The sequence below is a fragment of the Apium graveolens genome, chromosome 9 (genome assembly GCF_009905375.1).
Source record: "Apium graveolens cultivar Ventura chromosome 9, ASM990537v1, whole genome shotgun sequence".
NCBI classification, from domain to species: domain Eukaryota; kingdom Viridiplantae; phylum Streptophyta; class Magnoliopsida; order Apiales; family Apiaceae; genus Apium; species Apium graveolens.
Genome location: NC_133655.1, coordinates 218,874,802 through 218,888,786, shown reverse-complemented (window position 1 = coordinate 218,888,786; position 13,985 = coordinate 218,874,802). Strand labels below are relative to the sequence as shown.

The window sequence follows — 13,985 nt, the reverse complement described above, 5'->3', positions numbered from 1 at the left end:
GAAGATTGCTTTTAGTTATATAATCGAAAGCGTTTCCAAGTAATTTCAAATCATATTCTTGTTCTTATCATGTTTTAATTCATATATTTTTCCATGACTTAGTTATATATATATATATATAGACAAATGATCAAATAGAAACTAAACTTAAAATAGAAACTACAAACTAGTTTAAGCCATTAGATCAATCTAATCTAATGCCCCCCTAAAAGCACCACAACCAACTTATATGTACTCTCCTATACACAATCTCGGCTTTTTTCCCTCCATTTTTAATTTGATTTTCCCGTCAAACGGTAAGTTTTTTTAAAATCCGACTTCACTGTATTTTTCTTCATCTCTCAACGATCGATTTGTATACCATATATGCTATATTTCGAAGTAATTTTAAAAAAATATATTTGGTTTCTAGTTTCTATTCTACAATTGGTTTCTATTAGAGTAGTTATATATATTTATATAGAGAGAGAGAGATGACCAAATAGAAACAAATTTTAAAATAAAAATTAGAAATTAATCTAAGCCACTAGATTATTTAAATCTAATGACCCCCCTATAGGCACCACAAAGTATTAAACTATACCCTCCCACATAGAATCTCAACATTTTCCCTCCGTTTTTAATTTAATTTTTCCATTAAAATGTAATTTTTTTAAATCCGACTTTATTGTATTTTTCTAAATCTCCCAACGATCAATTTGCATAACATTTGTGCTATATTTCGACATGATTGAGAATTTTTTTTTTTAAAAAAAAATTCATTATAAGGGAGTTTTTATTGTAGGGGGGCTACTTCAATAGAAACCAATATTACAATAAAAACTAGAAACCAGAAAACAAATATTTTTCTTAAAATTACTTCGAAATATAACAAATATGGTATGCAAATTCATCGTTGAGAGATGAAGAAAAATATAGTGAAGTCGGATTTAAAAAAAACTTACAGTTTGACGGAAAAAATTAAATTAAAAATGGAGGGAAAAAGCTGAAATTGTGTGTGAGAGGGTGTAGTTTAGTTGGGTGTGGTGCTTTAGGGGAGCCATTAGATTGGATTAATCTAATGGCTTGGATTAGTTCATAGTTTCTATTTTAAATTTGGTTTGTATTTGATCATTCCCCTGTATATATATAAAGGCAAATAATCAACTTAAACTAGAATTTCTTAAAAATCTTTTATTATATATATTTTTTTTCTTCAGAGAGTTTTAGGATGAATTCAGGGAAATGGAGCAATATGTATTCAGTTCGTAGGAGGCGGATTTGCAAGTGCTTCAGATCACCTATATTCGTTGTATATGGGAAACGGAAGCTAATCGATCTTCAAGCACAATATGGAAGGGACTTATCTTTTTTAAAGACAACGTGATTTTCACGCGACTCGAACAACTTGTTAGTAAATTTTTGATAATTTCACTATTTCGGTAAGTTCTTAATCTATACTTCCTACAATTTTTTTTATGTTAGGGAACCCGCAGCCGCTACAGACTCACGTAATAGCCTGCAAACGTGAACCAAGAGGATAGTTATCCCCCTTTTAACCAATTGAGCCAACACTTGCGGGCTACTTCCTACAATTTTAACATTACTGAAACTGAAAATTTTATTTATTATACTCAAAGGATTGGAAGAATTAGTGAGTTAAATATTTTAGATGTAACTTAAATTTAAAATATTAGAAATATCACGAAAATTTAGAATGTATTTAAGTTTATTTCAATTTTTAAAGAGTTGAGTTTGAACTGTGCATGCTAAAGCTATATTCAAACTTATTAACTTAAATGCACACATTTTCCTATTTAAGTTCGAACTCATCTCTGAATGAACAGAACCAAATTCTTATTGAGTTCGAGTTTGAACGGTCACGAACAGCTCTGTTTACGCCTCTACGTTCCTTTCGAGCTTTTTTGATGCTAGCCTGTGGCCTATGACCCGATGTACGGATTATTTTTAACAATCGAATAATTTTTAATAATATATTTTTTTTTAAAATTATTTATATTTTATTATATATTTTCAATAGTTAAAAAATAAATTGAAAACATAACTTATAATAATAAATATTTTGTGATAATTTGATACTTGGCTGAATATAAATAATATAATATAATATGTTGTTTTCGGGACTCAAACCCTGAACCTGTAGAAATTGTTAAAATAAAGAATATAAAAGTTTAAATATAATAAATTGTTGACGGGGTTCGAATCATGAATCCATGAGAGCAGTTTAAATATTAATATAATATTTTTTTATTATTGCATACAATGGTTCCCGTCTATCTGACTTTAGACTGACGGTTGTTATTTTTTTGTCGTACCAAACAACCGTATTGAACAATCGATCAATAACTAAATAGAGGGTGCTCTGTTTATAATAGTACAATACTAGCACATGACTCGTACGATTCACGAATTGCCTTTAACACTGGAATGATTTTTAATAATATATTTTATCTTAAAATTATTTATAATTTTGATTTATAATTTTAATAGTTGAAAAATAAATTGAAGAATATAATAAGTTACAATAATAAATGTTTTGTGATAATTTGAGAATTGACTGAAAATAAATAATATAATATAATATGTTGTTTACATGATCGAACCTTGAACCCGTAGAAATTGATAAAATAAAGAATATAAAGTTTAAATATAATAAGATGTTGACGAACCCTAAATCCATGAGAGCAGTTTAAATATTAAAATAATATTATTTTATTATTACATCCAATGGTTCTAATTTATCTGATTTTAATCTAATAATTGTTATTTGTCGTACCAAACAACTGTACCGAAAAACTGATCAACAGCTATCAAATAGAGAGTATTCTGTTTATAACGGCAATATATTATAATTATTTTTTGTACCAAACAACCATACCGAACAATTGACCAACAACAGCCAAAATGAGAATGTCCAGCTTACAACAATATAACATGTATATATATATATATACTAGCCTATAACATGTATATATATATACTAGCCTATAACCCGTGCGATGCACGGATTGCTTTTAACATTCGATAGTTTTTACTAATATATTTTATAATATAATTTTCAATAGTTGAAAAATAAATTGAAGAATATGATAAGTTATAATAATATATGTTTTATAATAATTTGAGACTTGACTGAAAATAAATAATATAATATAATATGTTGTTCACGGGACCCGAGCCCTGAACCTGTAGAAATTGTTAAATTAAAGAATATAAAAATTTAAATATAATAACCTGTTGACGGGGTTCGAACCCTGAATCCATGAGAGCAGTTTAAATATTAGTATAATAATATTTTATTATTGCATCCAACGGTTCTCATCTTTCTGATTTTAAATTTGACGGTTATTATTTATCGTACCAAACAATTATACGGAGCAATTGACTACACTGTTATGCTTATAATAGTAAAGGATAGATATGATTCTCCTTTACTTTTGAGTTCGAACTCTTGCCAACGTCCAATAAAAGAAAGTTTTGGACTTGCCATCTAAACCCATGCATACCATAATTACCAATCTCATACGTACATACATACATTCACATAAAGTCAAAAACCCACTGCAGCCGCACCCTCGTCCCTCCTCACTATCCGCTCTGTTTGCAGCAAAAGTCCCATCAGACAGTCCCTTCTAGTTTGACTATGGTGCCAAATTTGCATGACAAATTCCTCCAGTGGGACCTTGAACATTCTTGGACAAATGAGAAATTATTTGTTTTTGTAGGTGAAGTGAGTGAAATCTCAAAGTGCTTCAAAGTTAAAACACTCGGTGACACATTAACATGTTATATTACCTTGAGCTTAATTTTAAACAACCGTAGTAAGGGATGTCAATTTGTACCGAATTGATGGATATCCGATCTGTATCGATTCGATCGGTTTTACTGAACCTGAATATTTCGGGTTCGGGTTTGATTTTTAAACCCGAACCATTTTCGGGTCGGATTTGGTTTTAAGGCATATCGTTTCGAACCCGACCCGAAAATCCGAAACCCGTTCCGTTCCGATCCGAACCCGAAACAGATCCGAAACCGGTGTTAATATATAAATAATATTTTATATTTTATAAGTAATAATATAATATAAATATTAGTACTAAAAAATTATACTTTTTATAAACTATTGTATTAAAGTTGTTTAAATATGGTTTTAGTAGCATTTTTCGGTACAGGTATGTAACGGTCCGTCATTAACAAAAATTTTCCTCCGTTCACACCTGCGCAGCACAAAAAATTCCTGTAGTGCATTCAAATAAAATTATTAAACTCACCAACTTGTCCTATTCTTGAACCAGTTTCATACTTCACTAAATGGTGCCAAATGCAAAGAGATGGTAAAGAAAATACTAGAAATTGAAGGAACTTAGGATTCTTGAGTAAATCAGCAAAGTGATTTTCTTGGATGATTGAGAAATGGGTGGTGCAGCTGTGGTTAATTTTTTGTGGGCTCAGCAAGTTCCTCTTTTGGTGCAAAAGGTACTTTTTTCTTAATAGTGTGTTTGTTCTGTTTACTTTTTGTTTTATGGGTATGATGATGTAATGGCGTAAGAGGGTCTGTTTTTCTCAGCTTTTGCTCTTAGAATTGTGTTCTTTTGGTGATTTGATGTTGTGTTTTCTGGTGAATCTACATTTGTGTGCTACTGAAATTTCTTGGATTGTGATTTCCTTTTCTGTTATGAGTGTCCTTTGTGTAAACTTAAATGCTGAAATGGTGGTTTTCTCAACTGAATATGCATGGTTACTTTTAGGTTTGTCATTCTAAGGTCATGTACAACTTTTAATTATGAATTAATAATATATTTTTTTCAATTGTCACACAAGTTATGTATGATGAGGATGAGCTATCATCAATATCATTTTTTTTCTTTAAATGGTTTAGTTGAATATATATTATCATGGATTATGCTTCTCTTTAGGTAGGAATTATTATTTTGAATCATTTACTTTTTAGTTGGTAAAATTGAATATTACAACACAGGGTTTGATCATTAGCTTTGACCTAACTTGCTTAAAAGTTGCTATAACTTGACTTTGTTCCAAGCCATTGTATTTGCATTGTCTTAAGTTTTGTGATGCACCATCCCATAATGAAGCTAATTAGTATACAGATTTTGTTATGCTTAGTAGTGTATTTATAGGGCTCTCTGATTTCTTTGTTAAGTGCTCTGGAGCAGAAATTTCTCAACTATATGAAACAGAATGAGAATCAAAAGTTGGATTGACCAAAGGATTATTAGATTAAAAGAAAGTGTCAGAAAGATGATGAAGTGCATTTGTTCAGGGGAGCAATTAAATGTTGAGGAAATAATTCCTTCACCAGATTCACTGGCTACAAGAGATTATTCAGCAAGTGGATATTCTTCTCGAACTGGGGAGAATGATACGAAGATTGACACCAGTAATATAGAAGAGGCAGAATCATCTCTTCGGGAGAGTGATTTTTTAAACTACGAGGTGAGTCCTACAGCTATATTATAATCAGGATTTGCATTTTAAAATTCTTCAGTTAAATAACTACTTACAACAATCACCATCTGAGATTGTTATTCATGAGAATTTTTTCCTTTGACTATAGGAAAATTAGGTGTATATATGGTTGAGTGGATAAAATATAGAAGGATAAGGTAGTAGAAAGAGGAATGGAGAAACACTTTATGTGAAGGAATTATAGGCAACTTAAGACAACAATTTGTAGGTAATGTTTTTGTATTCAAGCATGCTGCACCATGGTAGATTGTTAGGCCCAAATTTAAACGAGATCAGGCATTTTAGATAAACAATTTTGATATTGAGCTTGACACATGGGCCAGATCATTAAATTACAGTAATTTCATTTTCCTTTGAACTCAACTTGCTCTGTAAGTTTAAATGGAGGATACATTTATACGTATGAGGTTTTAGATCTCCAATCTAAGTTTAATTGTCTCCCTTTATAACTTCGTATGGTATGTATAAGCCAGCATATGCTGCTTTCTGATTCCCCCCTCCCCCGGGTTAAAAAAAACCTTGTTTATTTTAACACTACTCTTTTTGTATTTATCAATTATAAGGTTTTTGAAAGTTGTAAATACTCATATAATGTCTTGGGTTATTGAATTTTAACTTGATCATTTGTTCAGTTGTCTCCAATTGTGCATGAAAGGTGCCATGGTTTGCCAAACTAAGCAATAGAAATTCATTACAATTTTTAGGATATGTATATACTTGAAACTATGTTTATGAAAATTCTTGTTTGTAAGTTTAAATAGTGGTATTCTGCAAAAAGTACTCAGGCGTGAAGCATAATTTTTTATGTAACTTAGGAAGCAAGAGCTCTATTAGGTAGACTTGAGTTTCAGAAAGGAAACGTAGAGGGTGCTCTGTACGTATTTGAAGGGATCGACATTACTGCTGTTTTTCCGAAGATGAAACTCTCCATCATGAGTAGATGTGAACACCCTCGACGTCATTCATCAACCGATCCATTACCAACCATGTCGATTCATGCTGTCAGTTTACTTTTTGAGGCAATTTTTCTCAAAGCAAAATGTTTGCAGGCTCTTGGCAGATTTACAGGTACCCCCACTATTTTCTTTGGCTACATTATATCTATATGTTGGCTTAAGTGTATTTGCTCAACTAAAGCAGCTGCGGATTGATATAAATTTTCTGTTAACAAATTTTGTGAGATTGTGCGGACTGAATAATTTGTGTACATTTTTAATAATTTGTGTTAACAGTTGATTTTGCAACTAATTATTATCTTTTGCAACCACTGAGGAAGTCTGGAGGCAAAAAGTAATCATATTATTTTATGTCAGTGTCTAATCCTTGTCCCCGTTGAAAAATCTTAGAAGCTTCTCAATCGTGCAAAGTACTTCTGGACACTGTTGAATCTGCATCGCCAGAAGGCTTACCTGGAGACTTTGCTGCGGATTGCAAATTTCAGGAAACCATAAACAAGGCAGTTGAACTACTTCCAGATCTATGTATTCTTTCTTGGGCTCCTGAAGGAGCAATTTTGGCATACAGACGAGCTCTACTCTACCAATGGAATCTAGACATGGAGACCAGGACAAAAGTAGAAAAAAACTTTGCAGTATTTCTTCTATACAGTGGTACGGATGCAACCTCTCCGAATCTTCGATCCCAGATGGAAAGTTCCTTTGTACCAAGAAACAATGTAGAAGAGGCTGCTCTTTTGTTGCTGATTCTTCTCAGAAAATTTTCCCTCAGAAAGATTGGATGGGACCCTTCAATCTTGCATCACCTTTCTTTTGCACTAACTATTGCAGGTGATTTTAGATCCCTTGCCTATCATGTTGAGGAGCTGCCTCCTGGGATCATGGAAAGACGTGAACAATACAATACCCTAGCCCTTTGTTATTATGGAGAAGGTGACGGCATGGTTGCTATTAATTTATTGAGGAATCTGTTGAATGTTAGGGAGAACCAAACCTGCATAACTGAATTATTACTAGCTTCAAAGATTTGTGCTGAAAATTCTGATTGCATTCAAGAAGGTATAGGCTATGTGCGGAAATATCTTTCAAAAATTAGTGGAAGATGTAATAAAATGGTGGGTGTGGCACATTCTTTACTTGGCATTTCTCTTTCATCACAATCTAGGATAGTGGTGTCTGATCTTCAGAGGATTTCAAGACAGGCTGAAGCAATTGAAGCGCTTGAGACTGCAGAAAATATGACGAGGGAGACAGATCCAAATGTTTTCTTTCATCTTAGTCTAATAAATGCAGAGCAAAGAAAGTTGGATGTTGCTCTTTATTATGCAAAACAGCAGTTGAAATATGAGGCTGGGTCTAGTGTCAAGGGATGGATCCTTTTAGCTCGCATATTGTCAGCACAAAGAAGGTATTTTGATGCTGAGAATATAATTAACGCTGCTCTAGATGAGACAGGTAAGTGGGATCAGGGAGAACTGATGCGAACTAAAGCCAAACTGCAGATTGCACAAGGCCAGATAGGGAATGCTGTAGAGACATATAAACATCTTCTTGCTGTTCTTCAAGTTCGGAGTAAGAATTTCGGAGTTCAGAAAAAGCTTTTCAATGTATGCTGCAATCCTGCTTCCGTGTTCAGTATATTTTTTTTGACATCTTGATAATATTCATAAAACTATGACAGACAAATCCCGACATAGCCTATTATAGGTGGTGCCTCAATATAGCAATAAATATTATCAAAGGCTAAAAATATAATGATAGTGCTAGAATCAGTCTAATTTAGTTACCTATTTCCCAGTTATAGACTGAGGGGGCATTAGCATAATAGGGTATTAATGCAGTTCACCTAATTTGTCATCTTGGAAGAGAACGAATTACTCTATTATGTTTTTGTTACGTTCTCACAAACCTTATGTGTGGGAAATAATATATCTCCAAAAATTGCCTTACTATATCCAGTTTATTGTCTTAATTTTTTATTGCAGAACAGGGGAAACTCTGACAGAATTTTGGAAATGGAGACTTGGAATGATCTTGCAAATGTATACACGAACTTGTCACAGTGGCGGGATGCTGAGGTCTGTCTGTCAAAATCTTCCTCTATCAATCCTCATTCCGCTTCCAGATGGTACTCATTAGGTAAGTACACATGCAACATCTTTGTTTATTTTTGCCAAGTGCTCTGTTGCCCTTTCTTATTAGTGATGATATGTCATTTGCTTTAGTCTTATGACTAATCCTGTATATTTATACCTACATATTGAAAACACAAGCTTAGCATTTCCTACTACATTCAAAGTTGCATTTAGCATACAGAAGACAGTTGTCAATCTGGCATTATATTCAATTCTAAGATTTTAAAGTATCACTATTCAAGGTTGGTTCTACAAAGGGAGAGGCCTCCATGCCGAAGCTCTGAAATATTTTAAAAATGCACTTGACGTGGATTCCAGACATGTCCCGAGCTTGATAGCTACAGGCATCACTCTCAGGAAGCTCAATGATCAATCCTTGCCAGTCGTAAAAAGCTTTTTGACCGATGCTTTGACACTAGACAGAACAAATTCCTCTGCATGGTACAATCTTGGACTACTCTACAAGGTGGAAAATGGCGGATCAGCAGTAGAAGCTGCTGAATGTTTTGAAGCCGCAGCTATACTCGAAGAATCTGAACCAGTTGAACCTTTCAGATAATTCACCACTCTGTGCTGCATACATCTATCATGTGTGGGATGGCTGATTATAAGCACTACAAATAACCAAATATCCTTTTTTTGCAAATTAACTATAGAATTGAAAATACGATAAAGTCTATATATATGTAAAGATTATATACTTCAATAAATTATATTCTTCTTGTGAGCATTATATCATTTCTCTGTATTAGTTCTAAAACCAAGGACCAAATCCCCCATAAAGCCCAGGTCAACATGAAGGAATGAAAAGTATATTTTGCATCATGGTTTGTGACAATGCTTTAATCGAAAGTAGTAGTAATGTTGATGTCGTGTCTGGATTCATACGCAAGTCTCATTATTCTACCTGTAAGCTCTATCTAGGTAAAAGTAAACTTTCTTTCTCAGATTTTTGTATGATCATGTGATAACTCTCAAGTTTTGGTTTGGAGGAGCAAATAAAACATGAACAGAATATGTGAATGTAGGTCACAAACTGCAACTTTTAAGTCTTGTGGTTTGAATGTGAAACCTTGTTTTCTTTGTTGGCTTTCTTTCCCGTGAATGAGCATATCCCTACCTGAAATACATGTTGATTACTTGATTCTCACAGCTATTACTAATACATTGGGATTTAAACATTTATTTGGTCACAAATCATAAAAGCAAGGATACCTGACAACATGAATTAACAGGCAAATAAGATAGACATGGGTTCTTTTTGACATGACATAATACGAACCAATTTAACAAGAACTATTGATGAAAGACAAGATAAATTGCACAAGCACAGTCTTCCAGATGCAAATATAAAAATTTCAAGTTGTTATCTGTTATTCTGTTTACTAGTATTTCATTTATGTAGTAATAAGATGAAACACTTTTTTTTTCAGTGCAAAGAAATGATATGCTAACTGAAATCAACACTTGACTTGGAAAGTTTTGGCCAATACTCTTCTTTTAATTGCAAATCATAGTGTAATCAGACTATTACTTCTACATCATTAGCAAGTAAGAAAGAAGTGCAACATCAATTTCTTCCAAAGAGGTAATCAGGCAAAAAGATTTCTATATGCCATTAATACTAGGGTAGCTATGTATAGTGTGACAGCATCAATATCAGATAAGAAAGTATTGACATCTAAATCATCACTATAAACCACAATGCATTCTCCTTCACTCTCATTCTGTTCTTATTTTTCCCTCTGCACTTCGTGCAGTTCACACTTCCTACTGCACTTCACAATGCACTTCGAATATCTGTGCGAAAAATTCTAATTGCCTTCAAGAAGATATAGGTTACTTGCAGAAGTATCTTTCAAAAATTAGAGGAAGATGTAATGAAATGGTGGTTGTAGCACACATATTTTACATGGCATATCTCTTTCATCATAATCTAGGATAGCCGTGTCTGATCTTCAGAGGATTTCAAGACAGTCTGAGGAAGCGCTTGAGACTGCAGAAAATATGATTAGGGAGACAGATCCAAATGTTTTTTTTCATCTTAGTCAAATGAATGCGGAGAAAAGAAAGTTTGATGTTGCTCTTAATTATGCAAAACAGTTGTTCAACATGGAGGCTGGGTCTAGCGTCAAGGGATAGATCCTTCTAGCTCGCATATTGTCAGAACAAAGAAGGTATGTTGATGCTAAGAAGATAATTAACGCTGCTCTAGATAAGATGGTAAAGTAGGATCAAGGAAAGCTGATGCGAACCAAAGCCAAACTGCAGATTGCACAAGGCCAAATAGGGAATGCTGTAGAGACATATAAACGTCTTCTTGTGGTTCTTCAAGTTCTGAGTAGAGCTTCGGAATTCAGAAGAAGCTTATAAATGTATGCTGCAATCCCGTTTCCAGCGTTTAGTCCAATTTTTTGACATGTTGAAAAATGATCATGAAACTATGATATACAAAACCCTACATAGCATATTGTAGATGGTGTGTCCCAATAGAAGAATGAATATTAGGTGTTCAAGGCTAAAAGTATAATAGTAGTGCTAGAATCATCCTAATTTAGTTGCCTGCTAGTTATATACTGGCACGGTTTAGCATACAGTGTTTATTAATAGTGCTCACTTAGACTGTCATCCTGAAACAATGAATTACTCGTGTACTTGTGGGAGGGGGGGGGGGGCTAAATGCAAAATTGCCTTGCTATGTCTACTTTTATTGTCTTATTTGCAGGACAGGGATTACCGTGATCGATTTTTGGAAATGGGGAGTAGGAATGATCTTGTAAACATACACACGAGCTTGTCACAGTGACGGGATACTGATGTCCGTCAAAATCTTCCTCTGTCAATCCTCACTCCACTTCAAGATGGTGCTCCTTACATAAGTATATTGAACATAAGTATATTGAAGCCGTAACTATAATTCAACAATGATGGTTTGGATAACTCAACATAGAATGAGCACTTGCAAATAATCAATGTTTCACTTGAATCAGTAAAGATTGAAGATTAGATATAGGCTTAAATGCATGACCTGGGAGGCTGGGACCATCTTTATCAATAGAATCAACTTCCCTTTACCTCGAAACCAATTACGGGTCATCAATCTTTGGAACTGCGGGGCAAGGGTGTAGGCAACATGCCCTTCCACCACAACCAGCATATGCCCCAAGTATTACTACTTGATACACATCTCCTCCTGTAAACTGATAAGCACACAATTTGTATGCTCAATTTGTTTCTTGCTACTATTTTATTCTACACAAATTGATCTAACTCTATCTAGATTAGTCAACATTAACTTGTAGTAAATAAATTAGTTTCTCCAGCTCCAGCAATGCTAACCGTCAGTTGACAGAGGAACGGACTTCATCTGATTCATTGAGTTGTAAACAAGCTTAGAAAGGTCTAGAAAATATTTGGTAACATGCATATTGCGTATTGTGCAGGCATGTGTTATCAAGTTTTGTATCATTTAACTAAAATTATTAAAAAGCACACCAGATCATGAAACTTGAGAATGTAAAACATTTCAAGATATCTTCTTGTCTCACGCCTTTCTAGTTTAGAAACATACTTCTGGAAGCTGTAAACTTCAGCCAGTGTCATAAGCCTTTCTGAATATATGTTCCATGTATACCTAAAAAACAGTCATAAGCATTTGAACGCCACATTACGTAATTATGTTTTAAATTTCCACCAAGAACATTAGGAGGTCATACTTTTCGTATATCCTTTGAAGCCCTCCATCAGAAATTTTTCTTTCCAGTAATTTGAATCCTCCTTGCACCGCTTAAAAAATTCTACAATTATATCAGCAGCCCCTTCAGGGTGATGTGGATCAATATGGAATCTAGAAACACCATCTTCGATGATTTCCAGGGGGCAGCGTGATAAGTTGCAAATGTTGGGAGTCCACAAGTCATTGCCTCCACTACAGTTAGCCCAAATGCTTCATAAAATGCCGGCTGAAGTACGATAATATATAGATGGAAATTAAAAACCTTGGCATAATAAATAGTTATCGAAAGGGTAACTGCTTTGGAGCAAACCTTCTGTACCTATACGGAGATTCCCTTTCTGTCAGCTACATAGCGATAGAGCTCCGGTTTCGTGCTCTATTTGTTTGGCTTTATGCAAATTACCATTCTAAGTTTTATTGTCTAATGAGATCATGCATCTTCTGGATTTCTACAATCTCTTCTCCGTCATTGGATTTCTTTAGTAACATATAGGTCCATAAGGTACATTTTCTACGATCTCTTCTATCATTTTCTTTTCTTCAGGGACATATGGGTGCAATTCCGAACTTTAAGGTTCATAAGGTACATTTTAAAGTTATCTGAATATCGGTTGGACAATTACTGAAATAGCCTTACCGATTTCTGAACAATATCGAGTAAAGGGTAAAAAAACACATTTTGGATATCCGAGGGCTGAAAAGGTACGCTTTCAAACTTCGGGGCTTTATGGGTACATTGGTGCAAACATTGAGGCTGAAAAGGTCATTAAACCTTAGATATATACACATATGGTTCTGAGAATTGCACTGAAGAAGTCGTCAACAAAAGTCTGAGTGAAGTTCATTAATATGTTCATGAATCGGAGTAATAAAATTGAAGATATTCGAAGCAGTTCTTAGGATTGATGTGAAGATCTCAAAGGTTCAAATAGAGTTGATTGAAAATTATAGAAGACTTAACAATGCAATAAAAAATATTATAATACGAAGGCCTAAGAGCAGAACTAGTCGTCTATGAATCAGACCATTGCACAAGGCGTTGCACTAGAAGTCAGTTGTCTGTGACAGGAAACTAAGTATTATCTTTAGAAATATTGTTAAGTGAGGATTCGTATCGAAGTATAAAGTCATATGAATTGTGCGAAGACTTGAACTTTCGAAGATTGGAAGAGGAATAACTTAGAAGACTACGAAGATGTAACACCCCCAAATCCGGGGTCGGGGATCCGGGTTGTCACGAGTTCCATTTCCCTTAATAACACCCAATCTTAATAAACAATCAACTACTCCGTACTGTGACCCCACAATAAACACACACACTACAAGTTATAGTCTCAGAGATGAATATCCAAAAATAACACGAGTCATTTTATTCCACAATTATATGCCATTACACCTTAAAAGGGTTTCTGAATAAATTTACATTTCTTTGCCATTATTACAATTCATAAAGATACATAAGTCTGGTACATCAAAAGTTGAAAGCCTAGCCTTTTGGTAGTTCCTACCTCAGCTACAGCGACATCAACGCCTATAGGAAACTGCGGAACGTTTCCTATCCGCTCGCGAAATGGGAGCTTGGTCCTGTTTATCTTGTATATCTAATATTGTGTGATGAAAGAAGAAAGCAAGGGTGAGCAACAAGCCCACCAAAATAATATGTATAATGAT

General features: G+C 34.0%; 1 protein-coding gene and 1 pseudogene across 5 annotated transcripts; one reads left to right on the top strand and one right to left on the bottom strand.

Moving 5' to 3' along the window:
* The first annotated feature begins 4,205 nt into the window (after positions 1-4,205).
* Positions 4,206-9,316, top strand: LOC141686600 (protein NPGR2-like). 5 transcript variants are annotated; one of them, XM_074491627.1, is made up of 6 exons: positions 4,206-4,476; positions 5,162-5,454; positions 6,303-6,555; positions 6,837-8,050; positions 8,429-8,582; positions 8,821-9,316. In XM_074491627.1, the coding sequence occupies exons 2-6, from the start codon at positions 5,200-5,202 to the stop codon at positions 9,135-9,137; spliced, it is 2,193 nt and encodes a 730-aa protein (XP_074347728.1). In that variant the 5' UTR covers positions 4,206-4,476; positions 5,162-5,199; the 3' UTR covers positions 9,138-9,316. The 5 variants fall into 5 exon arrangements, with proteins under 5 accessions (XP_074347728.1, XP_074347725.1, XP_074347729.1 ...); XM_074491624.1 differs by having other exon boundaries at positions 4,207-4,476; positions 6,834-8,050; XM_074491628.1 differs by having other exon boundaries at positions 4,213-4,476; positions 5,282-5,454; positions 6,834-8,050.
* A 2,418-nt stretch (positions 9,317-11,734) lies between these two features.
* Positions 11,735-12,803, bottom strand: LOC141683102 (sucrose synthase 2-like; annotated as a pseudogene).
* Between the last annotated feature and the right edge of the window lie 1,182 nt (positions 12,804-13,985).

Excerpts from the sequence above, each read along its gene's own strand:
- LOC141686600 (XM_074491624.1), top strand. The coding sequence starts at position 5,200 with ATGAGAATCAAAAGTTGGATTGACCAAAGGATTATTAGATTAAAAGAA. Across the intron at positions 8,051-8,428 it reads TTCAGAAAAAGCTTTTCAAT|AACAGGGGAAACTCTGACAG; the intron begins GTATGCTGCAAT and ends TTTTTATTGCAG. Across the intron at positions 8,583-8,820 it reads TTCCAGATGGTACTCATTAG|GTTGGTTCTACAAAGGGAGA; the intron begins GTAAGTACACAT and ends TCACTATTCAAG.